Source organism: Colletotrichum paranaense (assembly GCF_030867605.1).
Source record: "Colletotrichum paranaense strain IMI 384185 chromosome Unknown Scaffold_24.1, whole genome shotgun sequence".
NCBI classification, from domain to species: domain Eukaryota; kingdom Fungi; phylum Ascomycota; class Sordariomycetes; order Glomerellales; family Glomerellaceae; genus Colletotrichum; species Colletotrichum paranaense.
The window spans coordinates 32,596-48,603 of NW_026848982.1; the positions used below are offsets into that span (position 1 = coordinate 32,596).

The 16,008-nt window shown below is 49.4% G+C and overlaps 8 protein-coding genes across 8 annotated transcripts; 4 read left to right on the plus strand and 4 right to left on the minus strand.

Moving 5' to 3' along the window:
- Positions 1 to 54: 54 nt before the first annotated feature.
- CPAR01_16244 (capsule polysaccharide biosynthesis protein) lies at positions 55 to 1,339 on the minus strand (the record flags this gene model as incomplete). Its single annotated transcript, XM_060500489.1, has 2 exons — positions 55 to 685; positions 768 to 1,339. 2 exons carry the CDS (start codon positions 1,337 to 1,339, stop codon positions 55 to 57), a joined length of 1,203 nt encoding a protein of 400 aa, XP_060340670.1.
- A 2,658-nt stretch (positions 1,340 to 3,997) lies between these two features.
- CPAR01_16245 (uncharacterized protein) lies at positions 3,998 to 4,653 on the plus strand (the record flags this gene model as incomplete). The annotated part of the gene is made up of 2 exons (XM_060500490.1): positions 3,998 to 4,395; positions 4,461 to 4,653. 2 exons carry the CDS (start codon positions 3,998 to 4,000, stop codon positions 4,651 to 4,653), a joined length of 591 nt encoding a protein of 196 aa, XP_060340671.1.
- Positions 4,654 to 5,300: 647 nt separating this feature from the next.
- On the minus strand, positions 5,301 to 6,179 carry CPAR01_16246 (xaa-Pro dipeptidase; the record flags this gene model as incomplete). Its single annotated transcript, XM_060500491.1, has 4 exons — positions 5,301 to 5,412; positions 5,467 to 5,573; positions 5,647 to 6,024; positions 6,075 to 6,179. 4 exons carry the CDS (start codon positions 6,177 to 6,179, stop codon positions 5,301 to 5,303), a joined length of 702 nt encoding a protein of 233 aa, XP_060340672.1.
- Positions 6,180 to 6,447: 268 nt separating this feature from the next.
- CPAR01_16247 (xaa-Pro dipeptidase) lies at positions 6,448 to 6,906 on the minus strand (the record flags this gene model as incomplete). The annotated part of the gene is made up of 1 exon (XM_060500492.1): positions 6,448 to 6,906. One exon carries the CDS (start codon positions 6,904 to 6,906, stop codon positions 6,448 to 6,450), a length of 459 nt encoding a protein of 152 aa, XP_060340673.1.
- Positions 6,907 to 7,389: 483 nt separating this feature from the next.
- CPAR01_16248 (uncharacterized protein) lies at positions 7,390 to 9,568 on the plus strand (the record flags this gene model as incomplete). Its single annotated transcript, XM_060500493.1, has 5 exons — positions 7,390 to 7,678; positions 7,723 to 8,325; positions 8,380 to 8,800; positions 8,856 to 9,153; positions 9,203 to 9,568. 5 exons carry the CDS (start codon positions 7,390 to 7,392, stop codon positions 9,566 to 9,568), a joined length of 1,977 nt encoding a protein of 658 aa, XP_060340674.1.
- Positions 9,569 to 9,991: 423 nt separating this feature from the next.
- CPAR01_16249 (uncharacterized protein) lies at positions 9,992 to 10,716 on the minus strand (the record flags this gene model as incomplete). The annotated part of the gene is made up of 3 exons (XM_060500494.1): positions 9,992 to 10,080; positions 10,141 to 10,202; positions 10,274 to 10,716. 3 exons carry the CDS (start codon positions 10,714 to 10,716, stop codon positions 9,992 to 9,994), a joined length of 594 nt encoding a protein of 197 aa, XP_060340675.1.
- A 2,044-nt stretch (positions 10,717 to 12,760) lies between these two features.
- Positions 12,761 to 13,781, plus strand: CPAR01_16250 (necrosis inducing protein; the record flags this gene model as incomplete). Its single annotated transcript, XM_060500495.1, has 2 exons — positions 12,761 to 13,020; positions 13,112 to 13,781. 2 exons carry the CDS (start codon positions 12,761 to 12,763, stop codon positions 13,779 to 13,781), a joined length of 930 nt encoding a protein of 309 aa, XP_060340676.1.
- A 746-nt stretch (positions 13,782 to 14,527) lies between these two features.
- CPAR01_16251 (beta-glucosidase) lies at positions 14,528 to 16,006 on the plus strand (the record flags this gene model as incomplete). Its single annotated transcript, XM_060500496.1, has 1 exon — positions 14,528 to 16,006. The coding sequence occupies one exon, from the start codon at positions 14,528 to 14,530 to the stop codon at positions 16,004 to 16,006; it is 1,479 nt and encodes a 492-aa protein (XP_060340677.1).
- Positions 16,007 to 16,008: the final 2 nt, after the last annotated feature.

Consider the following 16,008-nt stretch of genomic DNA (forward strand, 5'->3'; position numbering starts at 1 on the left):
GTAGGAAACCGACCGTTCTCCTACTGAGATAGCCTGATAAATCTAAAAACACCCTCATGGCTCGAGTACACCCTTCTCCAACACAAAATCAGCCTTCGGCGGCGTGATATACTCAATCTCTCGAATTTGTTCAAAATGAACGCTTCCATACCGCAGCAACTCTGCAAAAGTTCCAGGTTCACGGTCCCTGTTCTCATTCTCTTTCATGTCCCACAAAGTCCCCAATGCGTTGGTCGCGGTCATGCCTGCGGCGTGGGTGACCTTCTGCATAGTCGAAGTAGTCAAGATCGTCCATACGACGTTATAAGCCTTCTTGTATTCTTCAGACTCTGGATCGGCATCCAATCGGACTGAGAAGAGGTCGAAGAGGTCCTCACCATTCCAACCGATGATGGCTTCTGCCGGCCAGTCTTCGTACAGCGAGTCGTGGAGAAGGATTTTCTTGTCGAAGTAATCGACGCCATCAAAGCCGCCGTTAGGCTCTTTGACCGCAGCAACTCTGATCCAGCACACGATTTGAGCAATGTACTCCAGTACCTTTGGGAGAGGAGCGCTCCAGTTCCATTTGAAGTTCCGAGCTTCGACTGCATCGGCGTTCATATTTTGTGCGAAGGAGACGAGAGGGTTTTCGAAAATGCCATCGGAGCTGTTGCGGCCCTTCCAAATCTCCATGAAAACATCGTGCCTTGATAGCGAATTAGCTCTCCCCCGCAAACAAAGCCGCAGTCGTGCCGTATTGTTGAGCTCCGATACTGATTCTGACTTACCAGTGTTTGATGAACATGTCACCTTTGCGACTTGCAATGAAATGGTTGGCTACGACGTTCGAGTACATCCAAGGGGCGGAAACCTGGTAAGGGCTGTTTGGGTCCTCAAGTTTCTTCCAGCAGAGATAGTCTATGGACCGAACGAGGATGGTGCCCACATCCACCCAAGCACCGCCATATTGGTAAAGACAAATACCGCGGAGGAAGTCTGCACTGTGGGGACCAGTCCGCACACGGGGCCCATCCATCTTGTGTGCAATATAGGCCTCGGGTAGTTGGTCTTCCTTGACCCAGTTTAAGGCATTGTTTGGAGAGTCTGGGACGTCGTCCAAAACGCGAATCGCCCATTCCGGACCGCAGAGTCGAGCCCAGTTAATGATGTTGCGCTGGCCCCAGCTTGGAAGGTTGTCGAGGCCAGAATCCCAAAAGGCCCAGATGTTCTTTTCTGAAGTGACTGGTAGAGGACTTTTTAAAGACTTAAAGATCTCCTGATCGGAGCGCGAGTCGAGAGGTTCGACATGGCGGAGTTTTGATTCGAACTCTGGCGGGATCTGGAATTTTGGTGAAGACATTGTGAAGTATGAGTAACAAAAGACATGGAGCTTTGAACGTCACAGTTCTTAGGCAATATTGAACGACTGATTCTGAGGCGTCTTAAATACTTCTACTCCCGTTGGTTTGGACTGCTACTGTGTTGCACGGAGCAAAAACCGCAACCTGTAGCGCTTACATTGACGAGAAGCCATTGATGGATCTCCACTGTCCATCACATTTGGCGTTCGACGGAAAATCAATGCACCAATGACGTTCTCGGTATCTGACTGTAGCGCTGACAAAGATGAGATGCAGGACGTAGCCAAGTCTGACTGACAGGAAACGTGGACATTTCTGCACAAAACAAATGGAGGTGAGAGCGAGTTTGTTTCCTGGATTGGTAGGATGACATAAGAGTCAATAATCGGTTGGTTGGCCCAGAACTCGGCCGACATTTGGGTTGTTTTGATTCGTGTATGGGTTGTGCGATGGCGGGTCTCACTGCACCTGTTTACGACGTAAGCAGCTGTCACGAGATATGGATGTGGTTAATGCTGCCCACATTGAGTGGGCCCGCTTATTGTGACAGCAGCATGTATGGGTAATCTCTGAGCACACATCCATCGAATCGCCGATTTGATAAGTGATGACAAGAAAGCATTCAATGTGATCCATTCTAGATAAATAAAGTCTCCAAATCCTCATATCACACCAATCTAAAGCCATCAAATGGCGGTGATCTCGACATTTCTGCGTCCCATTTCCTCAAGGTTTGTTTTTCACGGAGCCCATCGATGATGTGGTTTCTCTGTACGCTTGAGGCAATACTGAGTCCCATGTCTCAACCTTCATGATCTAGACGGATGTTGCAAACAATAAACTCGTAGAGATTTCACATTAGAAGATCACCTCCTGAGTCAGTGAATCTAGCGCTGAAGGACTTCTCACAATGCAGTGGGCCAATTGCCTTGTCCGTATCGATCCTTTTGGGCAGGTGAGATGCCGTCGTTGGGTAGCTCTCAAATTTTCGTACTCTGTTGACTCCAGATACCCAGCCCCAGTACGTCGGGGAAGCCGATCGATCACATTTTGGCGGTTCTCAACCGGGACGTTATGTAAATGTGCACACGAACTCCATGTCCCGATGGAATCGAGATCGCTTCATGTTGAGTGAGGTAGTTCACTTTTCATTGAAGCAAGTGCGACTGTTCAACTAATGGGGATGCAATAGACCTAGGCATTGAACGTGGGCCAGGCAAACAGGGCTGAGCGACCTTCAAGAGGAGATTTTTAGGGAAATAAAAATTAAGGTTCTGTTGGCATTTGGGTGGCTTCAGTCAAGCCATCCGTTCGTATGGCTTTTAGCTAAGGTGGGCTACTGGGACCACTGGCTCACTAGCTGGCTTCCTCACGCGTGCCCGAGAAGACATCAACCCCTGCTCGCCTTGTGTATGGACGGCGAAGTAGATTAGGGGATACCCCTATGGAACATCCCCATTCTCTTTTCTGGTGGAGCGACTGCTAGGCTCTCGGCTCGATCATTGCTTCGCTTCATCCCGGAATGAAAGTTAAAATCTCAATTTTCGAGAGGCGCATAGTATCGCCCAGATGTTACAGCGTTGCTCTTCATGAGGACAAATCTCACCACTTCCCGCTTTGCCAATGTAGCTGACGCCACTGTCATGATCGGAAACTAAACAGTGCCATAGCGTATTTTACCATAAGATCGTGTGCGACGCATCGCGCCTCACCAAGACATCGTGACTGCCTGAGGAGGAGACCCAAAACGGCGCTGCCGTTAGCAATTTCGGGCGCAGGGTCAAGGAATGGAAATCGTGCAGGTAGCCCGAGCTAAAATCGGCCCCATTTTCGCAGTGCCGCAGCTCCCAAAACAAATCTCGTAATGGCTTCTTTCAAGTCTCGGCGGTTAGCGGTGCGGCATGGAAATGACTTCATACAGAGATCTGCGAATGACGGTCTAGGAATGGTACGAGGGGCACAGTCGTACAGTCTTACACCCTGTCAGCCCAACAGGCCAGAGAATATCCACCACAGGCAGCGACATTCGCTAGGCCCGCCCGAGATCGGGAACTTTGGTGTGCTGGTTGTCGAGAATAGGTGGTAAAAACTGTAAAAGACGCAAAGAAGCCAGGGATCTACGAGATGATCCGGGGCTATGCCACTTGGGGACGCACCATCAGGCGCTTGTTGTCAGCCGAGATCCCTGGCAGTCAGGATTCTCCTTGCTTTAGGCCCCATGAAACAGGCAACACAGGGCAATTCCAGCCACTTAGAGTGTGTTTGGGGGAGCTGCTGGGCGTGTTGGACTATCTTAAGGTTACTTTGCAGGCCTGTAGAGTCTAATTAGGGCTGTGTCGCCAAGGACCAAGGCGACCAAAACAATAGGGGCTGTGGCGCGCCGGTCCAACGCAACTAAGACATTCCAACTGTAAGCGAGACGGAAGTGCGGCGCTGTTGGTCCAAGGGGTTTAATCCTTCGAGTGCCGTGGTCATCGTCAAATTTTACTTAAGGCGCAAGAGTCTCTCACGACATTTGGCAATGCGTTCTTGTTGTCATCGAATACCTTACGTCTAGAAACTGAAGACTGGTCTCGTGTTCACTTGACGATAATACACACAATCCTCCCGGCAATCGACCAGATACCTACAACACGTCAACTACGAACACCGCCAAAATGACTCAAGCATACATCATCGGCGATAGCTCGCCGTTCCTCAAGCGCGTCTTGATTCCCTTCTGGGTCATTCGAATCGCGATCATGGTTCTTGAGATCGTTCTCTACGCCGGAACTATCGCCCTCGCGGCCTCTAACAAGGAGACTCTGAACGACTACGGCGACGACAACAGAACAGCAAGCTGGGTCATTGGTGTCCTCTGTGTCATTATGGTTATCATTCTGATCTGCTTGATTCTCGACATCGTCTGCATCGTCAAGCGCTCCCGACGCACGCTCAGCCCGAAATTCTTCCTCGTCTCCAACGTCATCCAAACTCTGGTCTGGGTCATTTTGTTCATCCTCACCATCATCGGTGCTGGCGGCGCATTTACCTTCATTATCGCAATCGTCATTCTGTAAGCAGCTTCCAACGAACTGACTTTTTTTTCCATTGAATGACAAATTAACCTCGATTCTGCAGCGCTTCCTTCGTTGGTCTCCTCATTTATGCTAGCGTCATCTACCACAAGTTCCGCAAGGGCACACTGCCCCGCGGGAACTACGCTCCCGCCAACCCAAGCACTGGTTACACTGGAGGGTACGCCTCCAACGAACCCAACAAGACCTACGACCCGAACGCAGCTCGTTATGAGATGGACCAGAGATACGCATAAATCGTTGGTGGAAGGGTTTCGGTTAGCCTCGGCTAGTTTAGACACGGCATTTACGACTTGGTCATGTCCACAAGTCGATTGTATCAAAGAGGACTTGGTGGTGGTTCCTTCTGTTATAATGAGTAGAATGACTGTAACTCGGGCTAAGATACCAGGCGTAAAGAAATGAATTTTATTGGTTTTGCATACTACACCGGCCACAGGGTCATTGGCTCAACAAAGGCCAGCACACAGTTTCTTGCTCATACCTCCATCAATGAAGCTGTTAAAGTTGCGCAAATAGTCATAATTACGTTCTCGCAAGAGTGCAAAGCGCGATTTTATGGGAAACGGATCCGCCTTACATACCCGTTTCCCGCGAGCCTGAGCTTGATTCTGTATGCCCCAGGGCCTTCTTGAGCGATTCTGAAGTCACTGATGGGATGTTCGAACATGCTCGGTGCGCCTCCTCTGCTGGAACTTTTATAGTTCCGAGCCTGAACGGCTCCGAAGGTGGACCCGGCGACACAGATCCACTGCGGACTTTTCGGGCCCCGGAACTCTCCCGGCATTCGCCCGACATCAACTAGTACTTCAATCCACATGAGTCTGTTCTTAGATTGAAATGATTCAATCATTTGATCTAGAAGCTAGGTGGCAAAGGCTGGTCACGAGTCTGCAGCCACTCCTGACAAGATTCTCTCCAATTCATCTGGATCCTTGGGTACATCTGTTAAGTTCATGCTGCCAGACTCCGTGACTAAAAGGTCATCTTCGATACTAGGAGGCAGTTTCAACATCGCGAGGTTCTATTGGGACTTGTTGAGAACTCACCTTACGCCCCCAACATCCCAATATCGGTTCAATACCTTTTCATCAATGAACTTTGAGAGTCTGTTATCACGGAGAAGAGGCCGAATCACATGTTCGTTAAACTGTATCTAGTTGTGTTAGCTTCAGAGAAAGGAAACTTCGTAGTTCTGTGAGAAATCGGGAGGTGGGAATGGAACTCACGCTTGGTTCCACCGTGACAATGCATCCCGCAGGTAGAAGTCTTCTGACTCTCAAGTACTTGAACATGGGATCGAGATTGTCATCAGTCATGTCGCATTGACCTCCGGTATCATGTGTATCCATGCCCAGAAAATGGCCAAGTCCGTGGGGCATGAAAGCAGTGCTGATTCTTTCTCTCAGGATCTCATCCTTGTCCCCTTTCAAGATCCCAAGGGCTAGGAGACCATCAATCGCAACTTTGTGTGCCAATACATGCAGATCATCCCGCAACACCCCTTCCTTCAATTCTGCAATGCATTGTTGTTGCATATCCAGCACGATATCATAGATCGCGCGTGATTCGCGGGTAAATCTGCCAGAGATAGGAAGAGTTCGAGTCTGTTTTGTGTTAGTCGGATTCAGGAGAAAGGTAAGGAAGACAAGCTCACAATGTCGGCGCCATAGCAGTTCCACTCAGCTCCAGCGTCCACTACGACCACATCATTAGGCTTGCCACTTTGATAGAGGTTTTGATTGTTGCTCTCGTAGTGCATCGTTGCCGCTGTGCGCCCGCTTGCGACAATGCTCGGATAGGCTTGAACCTTTCCTCCCTGTTTCGTGCATTCTCTCAGAAACACCCCATCAATCTCTGATTCGGTTCTGCATTCCTTGAGGGACTTGATCACCGCTCGATGTGCAATAGAACTGATGATGTTCGCCTCGTGCATTAAAGCAATTTCGTAATCGTCTTTGATCGCTCGGCACTCGTCAATTGCTTCTTTGAGTAGGCTCGAGTCCACTACCGTTTCCGTAGGAAAGTTATCACCAGGCCTCTGGTGGTCGCCGATGGGTGAACATTACAGCCCCGTGCTGGCATGCTTGGCTTCCGATGAAGCCTATTGATGATTGGAGTTCTGTGTTGGACAACACAGAGTCAGCATCGTACTTGCCAAGGATTTCCTCGTTCGATAGGGGCCATCCAGACCAGATGATCTCTTCGGGGTCGATGTGTGGGACAAAGAGCGTCAAATGAGCCTTTCTGATGTCGTAGATCAGATGGCAGTTGGGAGTGGTAATACCAGTCAAGTACATGAAGGGCCTCAGCTGTCGGTACGGAATCGCTAGGTCTGTATCATCGTAGAATTCCTCTCGGGCCCCCGTAAGAAAAAGAAAACCGTTTGTGTAAGGCATCTTAGCATGGATGTACTGAGCTACGCGTAACGCGTGTGCCTTGGCGGGATACTTCCCTATCAGGCCGTTGAGGGCCCCCTCCGCATGCATAATGGCGTTATTGTGAAGTATAATAAAGAAAACTGAGAGCGTTTCACCAGAGAAACGAGTGCACTTAGGATGATGAGAGCTGAGAAACCCCGCCTACTTTATACTTACCCTAATACTCTCGGTTTTCAGAAGCAGATATTACTTTGATTAAGACTACTGGCCAAAATCCAGCCTTGGTCTCGGCTTCGGGCCGAAGCCTTGTTCTTCCTTCGTAGGTATTAATAGGAGTTTGGGGTGATTGACACACTAGCCGAAGCCGATACATTCATTTGCTGCCAGTGACCGAAGCCGAGGATGAGCGCCGCTTTGCGACCATAGCTGCTGACAAAGGCGTCTGGAACCATGCAAGAAAATTCAATCGCTCAGTCAATCAACCAGTAATGTCGTCTTACCTAGGAGGAGTCGCTTCGGTCGATCAATCGACCAAACGTCTGTTACTGCGTATACGCTCACATTCGCTCGAATCTATTGCCTGCTTGAACCATGGTCCCCGTTGATTTTTCCTCACCGTCTTGTCGCAACACCCGTCAGCCGCCGTGTGCCCCTTGTCGCAGCCGGAAGCTTGCTTGCGACCGCTCACAGCCAATATGCAATCGCTGTCAGAGAGCACGAACTAGGCTCAACTGCATATACCCGTCAAAACCGCAACTGGAGACACATACGCCGGATTTAGCTGCCGACCTCGGTATTGAGACCGGTCCCAGCCTCGGACAGGAAGCAGTAGCAAATACCACGTCAAATTCTACTCCTTCGGGCTATTTCGGCTACACAAGTCATAATAAAGTTTTGAAGAGACTGAGTTTGACCTTTTCCTAGCCAGTGGAGGCACTTCGCTTTTGGACCCCAACAAAAGGCTCGCACAAAGTCACGAAGAAAATCACGATAGAGTCATCTTTCGTGAGCTCCCGTCACCTTGCCAAGAATCGGCTCTATTTGTGCTACGTTGTTTGCCTAGCTTGCAGGCGTACTCTCATGAACCCTTCCATGAGCAGAAGGGATGGAGCCATATTGCTGTTAATCGGATCATCAAATCACTCCAAGCTGCATTTGAAACGTCGCCGGACGAGGGCAACAAATGCTTTAGCGACTTGGCCGAGATCCTCTGTAGGAATACCCGACGAGCTGTTGAGGATGAGCAGGATGACGCTTCTCAATGGATCAGTCAGTTTCATGACCAAAACCTCCGTTGGGAATCCATAGGACTGCTGTGGGCCAGTATCGCACGTGTTTCGGATGATATTGGTTCTTTGTATCGTCATCATTTGAACGCTTTCTCGGAGAGCGCATCTCCTCGAACAGCTCAAGCCTGTCTAGGCTATTGCATTGAGCTTTCACGTACCTTTACTGATGGCAACGATCTGTTATTGGAGCTTTGCCAGCGCAAAGCAATCTTTGATTCCATTGTTGATGGTGATGCCCGTAATTACTACGACCCTTCAAAAATCCTTTAGTGTCGGTGCTAATTGCTCATAGGCATCTCGAGCTATGTATCTCATAGTCTGTCTGTCACTATGCTCACGTATCTTGGATACCATAGTCTAGAAAATGGGCCCTCTTACGAACCAACGCTTTGCTCCGAGAATCGGCGACGAATCGTGGCTCAGGTTTTTACTAGTGATAAATTTGCTGTCTCTTTCACTGGCCGGCCGCCTCTCTTGACAAATAGCTTCTGCTCTGCTCCAATGCCTCTCGACATTAGCGACGAAGATCTTGCATCAGACAAGTCTACTTTGGCCCATGCAATTCAATCTCTTGACGACCAGGGCTGGAACATGAGTGGGAAAATACATCCTTCGACTATCATTCGGGCACGATACATGATTGCTAGCATCCGAGACGAACTCATTGCTGCCGCGTTATCTCACAATAAGCAGGTAGAGCACGATCAAATTCAGTTCGTAAATCTTCCATCTTGTTATTAACTGAGGTGGACTAACATCTGGGGACAGAGCCTTGAAGAATCGACAACTCGTATTCCCTTCCAAGATTCCGGAAGCCTTGAGATTTAGTCTAAACGATCTCAATGATTCTGATCTTGACAGTCGGACTCTGTATTTCAGGATTACACTCCAACTCGATCATCTGAAAAACCTCTTCTTTGCAGAAAGGTTACTTCTCCGCTGCAGCAATTTTGACGACACTGAGCTGCTCTCAACAAGTTTCGATCTTGTGAGGTTGACTATCGAACTCTGGAAGCACCGAGACTCTCTTAACGATCCTGTCATTCTACGTGACTTTGAATGGCTGGTAAGAAGCCCCTTAACTTATTATATGTACTTACTGAACTGGAATTTAGCTGTTAGAGTATGGTGCCCCTGCTGGTGGTATCCTATGTCAAGGATTGCTTCAGCCGAGCCCTACGTATTCCAACACCCAAAACATTGAAATGACAAGATCCTCTATTGTGCAACAGCTCAGTCTGCTAATAGGGTTCCTCGATTGGGTTCCTCCTTCTGCACCTGCTGGACAGTCATGCGCCAGCTTCAAGCACCTCATCCAGTGTGTCTTGGACCACCATCTGAATGACAACGATTGGAAACAAGACGCAAGAAGTCCGAGTATCTTGGAATCGAGACCACTGCAGTTACCTGCTTTTCGCTTTGCCTTATTGAACACTTTCGACTGGTTCATCCCAAGTCCATTAGGATCAGATAACAGGTAACAAAAGTTATCAAATACTATGTAAGAATCGTTAGCTGATTAGCCAACAAATTCTCACTACTTCGATAAGTACCCTGGTGCTGTTTACAGAATGCTGCCTTTCTGCTGAAAGCTCTTGCAATTACGTGAATTTGACCGCCAATCACGTTGGGTAGGGAACCCATGTTGTTTCAATTTTGAACAACGCGGAAGGTTCGTATCCTTAATTTGATATAGCGCCACCTGGAGATGGGCAAGGCACGGTACTTGAGATTCGAACAGGTCAATCTCAAATGCTTCAGAATAGTTACAATACTCCATACTGCCTGACGACTAACGGATGGCAGAGAAATCGGGATTCACGCGACAGCTAGCAGTTCACTATGATAAACAGCCTTCTGTTTGGAGCTGGACTCATGTTCTCGAAGAAAACTGAAGCCTACGTTCAGAGCTTCGAGGCCATGAAACGGTAGTAGGCCAAGCAATTCCAGTCGGCAGAGTATTGGCCGCCAGATAATGCAATCCACTCCTCACCTACATCCAATATATGTTAGCATTTGTGTCTCGTCAGGTTCATCATAGGAACAGCCATACCCTTTCTCACAACCCTATCGAGATTGCCCTTGGACGATGTCGTAGTACCACCGTAATCGATACTTTGATGAAGGCAGATTTAGTACATATCATTGTATCTCTCTACCGAAATGTATCTTGGAGGAAATCTTACCGCTGCATTCTCTTGACTTCGTCCCAATCGTGTCTAGTCTGAGTCCATGTGTTGGGATTGTCTGCCAGACGCCTGACGTGGAGATAGCTGGCCTTGAACTTCTTCTGGAAGACAGCAGTCTTTCCAATGATCAGACCAGTATGTAGACAGCCTGTCTGATCAATGGTGTACTGCTGAGAGGGAGTCATGCCCTTTTGGCCAGGATACGCCTTGTTGCAGGACATGAAATAGTAGTATGTGTTGTGCCTCAGGGTGCCAACGACCTTCTCGGCCTCTATCCATGCCGCACTAGAGTCGCGGGATAAGATGCCGTCGGCGTCGAATGCGATGCTTTCCGTAGTAGCTAAGTCGCCTGGAGCGCGTACTACGAGGTCTGTGTCAAACTTCGGAAGAGCCAAACCGGAGGCGGCGACGCAGTAGGCGAGAAGTTGCAGAAACCTCATTGTGAATGTTTCCAAAGACACTTGGTATGCTGGAGATGGGATGGTGTTGTTTGACCATACAACAGAGAATTGAAGTTGCAAATGATTTATACGTGAGACATTTTGAGCTGGTAGTCTCTCATTCTGCGCAATACCAAAGCTCATGAGATCGAAAGTCCTCATCCTCGGCCATCCCGTAGCCAAGATGTTCATCCCTTTGGTGGTTTTAGACGTCAAAAACCTAGATAAATTCCACCGAAGAGATGCTGTCTAAATAGAAGGCAATTTCCGGATTCGAGAAAGACCCTTCGACAATCAATTCTCACAATGGCCAACACAAATTGATGAAGTAGTTCTAATAAGTGCTATATTTCTGTTTGAAGCGAGAGATCCCACGAGATGGAGCCACCGGCATTATATTGACGGCATTCTTGGCAACACTTAATAAGGATTCATGTCACTGAATGACTCGAGTCACAACACAACGAAAGAACAGAGTCGCCGTCCAAGAGCCTCCTGGACGATTCCGTAAGTCAAAGCGTCAACCCGAAAGTCCCGGGTACTTCGGGCGTATGGGATGCCACAGAGCAATCTGTTCCCGGCGGGATTTAAGGGACAGAACAAGGATCAAACCAACGAGAAATTCGCCGAGAATGCAGGCACCTTCACAACGTTGGATTCCGACATTGATTGCACCTTAACTATTGCCAGTCAGCTCGGCATCTTTACGTTACCTAAGCGGCACGAACACCTCTCTTTCCTAAGTTCTAGAGTGGAAGCTCCACTCATGGAGAGAACATTATTCGCGAGACCGACGGTACTCCTTCCCAATCCTAGAATTCCTAAGTTGCCTCAATCAGGCCGAGCAGACTCTTAACCAGAAAATAGTGTGGACCCCAGAGAATAGTTTTGCCTAGGCATTGAAGTACGAAAGTGAATGGTGATGTTCGACACCGAACGGCCAAGGCACGTACGGCTTTTAGTTATGCACGTATATGTAGCTGACTTGTACCATTGGATTATTATTAGACTATTTTTCTTACGTTGTTTCTAGAAGAAAATCTCTCGCAGCCTAGTATGTTCATCAAATCACACTACTATTGAGGGGTATCCATGGTAAGGTAGGCCCCAGCGGCATCCTGCTTGATGCTCACACGGCAAACCCTGGAGTGGGATCATACGACTTCGGTACGCAGTACATGGGCGTGTCTCTAGATTGACTTCTTTATTCCAACGGAAGACAAAAATCTCCGGGATTATCGCCAGGAACAGCATGACTCTTTTGGTCATACCTTGGCTCCTCTATTAGCCTTTTCCTCGGGTTCACCACTAAACATCCTGAGTCGGTCGGGATGGATGCGAGAAAGGTAAGCGGACTTTGACCGTTAAATCACGAATCAGGGTTCATCTTGCATGTTTAGGAAAATTAATCGTTATGACTAAGAATTTCATCTACCTCTCTGTTGTCAAGAACGGGTAATGGTATTGTGTTCGACCGCTTCATCACTTGAGTATGATTTGGGACCAGGTATGTTGCTTGGTAAACGCAAACATTAATAGAACCAAGACCATAAGTAAATGAAACCGAGGGACTGCCAAGGTAGCCTCCATTGACTTGGTTCTCGGTGTCGCCTAGGAAGCTTTCGGCGTATGCCGCGATCCCAGCTGTACATTCGTAGCCGCAATGGATATCAAGCGAAATCTTGGATACAGTAGATAATGAGGCTCAGTAGGTCACGCCGTACTTTGATATAGTTCAGATATTTATCATCATTCTCTCATCTAATCTACTCAATTATGCTTTACGGTCTTCTCCGTTGGAGGGATGGTTCTCATCGACCAAACATTGTCATCTCTGGCTCGTTGATTTGGCAGAATGACACGACTTCGGAAGAACGTTCTTTACTACCTGTCAGTCTCTTTACAAGATCGCCATGGATGAACCAGTCGACTATAAGACTCTTTAAATCTTTGCACTTCGATCTTTCTAAATAACAGCAAAGGGTATCAGACATCACATCTTCTGCGGTGCATTCTCAGGTTTTCTTTATAAAATCGTCTCAAGATGTCACTTCGAGCATCTCTCCTATCCCTTCTCGTATCTTCGTTGGACCTTGCTAGCGCAGAAACTTCACATACACACTGGAAGCGCGATGGCGACGTTGCGGTAAACGACAAATGGGCGAATCACGACAAAGTCGTCCCCCTTGCAGAAGCCCCTGGCTATGATCTCGATGGAGAGGTCCAGATGACCTTCAAGCCCCTAATCCAATTATGGCACGGATGTGTCCCGTACGCAGCGGTCGACGCTGATGGTGCTGCTGGGTAAGTGAGAATAACCCTTAGGACTTGTGAGATCCAGCTCTTAAGAGCCAAGCGACATAGATCGAAGATACTGACAAAGCTCAAATGCTAGTGCTGGTTTGAAGCCAACAGGTAAAGCCGGCGGCGACTGCCGCGACTTTGGCCAAACTGGTCAGACTTACACGCGAATCGGAAAATCCCATGACCGGACGGGCATCATCTACAGCTACTACCTACCCAAAGTGCAGGGTAACGACGAGCAGCATAAGCATCACTGGATCACAGCCGTCGTTTGGCTCACCGTCGATAAGTGTCCCGACGATATCGCAAACTTTTCGCCTCGCGGCGTCGCGTACTCTACGAACCCACAAGGCGCATTCGATACCACACACAACACCAACACCCTGTTCGTCAGCTGGGAGAACTCAGCGACAGCAACACGCCCTATTCTAGCATACGATGCCGGAGTTCCTCTTATCCCTTCTGCAAATGGTCCCGAAGGAGCCTTGAGCCCCCCTCTGGTCGCCTGGGATCGCCTCCCAGCTGCAGCGAAAGAGCAGCTGAATGGCATCCGATATGAGCACACCAGAGTTCCTTTCAGCGACGCCAACTTCCAAGGGACTCTCGACTCGGCTTACAGCGATACCTTCTTCACTGGCGTTGGTCCAGATGGTACGGATTGTGGCGATGATACGCCGTCGCAGGACGAGATTGATCCTGATTTCGGAGACCCAATTGCATCCTCCACTGCGATGCCCGAGCCTGAAGCCACTGGTCTTTAAAAAATGGGTCCAGTCATGGCATGAGGAGATGAAGACAGTCCAAGGCGTAAGCTATCGCCTATTGGTCTAGGACTTCGAGATAGCAGATGCATTTACCTAAGTACCCAATACTAAGTAACGGAGTTCCCAACTTTTAATTGTCATTCATCGCCTCTTGGAAGTGTCCGTGCCAGTATGGATCCACGGCCCGGATTTGCGGATGGAGCTTGCGGATATGGACGCTGGGTGGAATTCGCATGTGTGATGTTAATACTTGTGGCAATTGACCATGCAAGAATAATACATGGAAACCAAAGATTGGCAAGATTTCGATGACATATATCAATAGGGAAAGTCGAGAAATACTCAAGGTCTTCTGTCTTCGGGTGGCTTGTTCAATTGCAAGGTCGAATAACGGCGGCCACATCTCTCAAGAGTCCCTCATTAAATGCAAGGTATGATGGACCCTGTCGGGGCTCAGTGGGGACCCCATCTTTGGGACCGTTCATCTGATCGCCCGCTGTCGGGGGAGCTGTGACCGACATGGTTCCCCTCCACGAATCATTGTCATCTCATCCCGCCGCAAGGATGTCCCTTTTGTGATTTCCGACGGCACTGCATCTGTAGAATCATTGGAGCTATCAGCACATGATCGTGAAGCGGGGTTGAAGATGGTCGACGTTCAGTGTATTAATGATGTTTTACGTTCGGTGGTTAAGTGAAAAGTGAGATCGTGAGCAATCTCATACACCACCCGAATATCATTAATGGCTTCCCAATTCGAGTTTGACGAGTCCATCAAGGGCGCTCTGCCCGCCGACTTCACCTGGGGCTTTGCCACGGCCGCTGCTCAAGTTGAGGGTGCCTGGAACAAGGATGGCAAGGGCGAGTCTATCTGGGACAAATTTGCGCATACTCCAGGAAAGGTGAAAGATGGAAGCACAGGCGACGATGCTGTGCGCTCCTACGACCTCTACAAGACAGACGTCACACTCATGAAGAGATACGGCGTCAGCGGCTATCGCTTCTCTCTCTCATGGTCGCGCATTATTCCACTCGGCGGCAAAGACGACCCCGTCAACGAAGACGGCATCGCATACTACAACCGCCTGATTGATGAGTTACTCGCCAACGGTATCACCCCGTACGTTACGCTCTTCCATTGGGACACCCCGCAAGCCCTCGAGGATCGGTATGGTGGTATGTTGGACAAGGAAAAGTACACGCCCGACTTTGTTCGATACGCTCGCGTCTGCTTCGAGCGCTTTGGCGATCGAGTCAAAGACTGGATCACCTACAATGAGCCCGGTGTCTACACCCTCGCGGGCTACGCCGCCGGAGTGCACGCCCCAGCCCGTTCCAGCTTCCGCGAGCTGAATGAAGAGGGCGACTCTTCCACCGAGCCCTTCATCGTCGCGCATACCGAGCTCATCTCCCACGCCTACGTGGCCGACATGTACAAAAAGGAATTCAAGCCAAAACAAAAGGGCAAGATCATGATCACGTTGCACGGAAACTGGTCTGAGCCCTGGGACGCATCGGACCCGCTCGACGTCGAAGCCGCGCAGAGGGCCCAGGAATTCGAGATTGCGTGGTTCGCCGACCCATTGTATAAGACCGGCGACTACCCGGAATCCATGCGCGCGCAACTCGGCGACAGACTGCCACGGTTCACGCCCGAGGAGAGCAAGCTTGTGCTAGGTAGCTCCGAAGTCTACGGTATGAATTCGTACTCTGCGTTCTACGTCAAGCACCGCGACGGTCCGGCCGACATCAACGACCACAAGGGCAACATTGAGCAGTTTGACGAAAACAAGGAGGGTGTGCCGCGCGGGCCGATGAGCGATACCTACTGGTTACGCACGACGCCGTGGGGATGGGCAAAGTTGCTGCGATGGATCTGGAATCGGTACCATGTACCCATCTACATTACGGAAAACGGGACAACGGCGCAAGGCGAGCATGATTGGAAACCCAAGGGCCCTGACGATATTCTCGAGGACCCATTCCGCGTTGACTTCTTCAAAAGTTACCTTACAGAGGTGGCAAAGGCTTCGCAAGAAGGTGTTGTTATCAAGTCCTACTTTGGATGGACGTTTACGGACAACTGGGAGTGGGCGGCAGGGTTCTCCGACAGGTTCGGAGCGACGTGGATCGACTACGAGAGTCCTGAAAAGACGCGCTACCCGAAGAGGTCGGCACTTTTCCTTGGGGACTTCTTCAATCATCTGATTTGCAAAGACTGAAT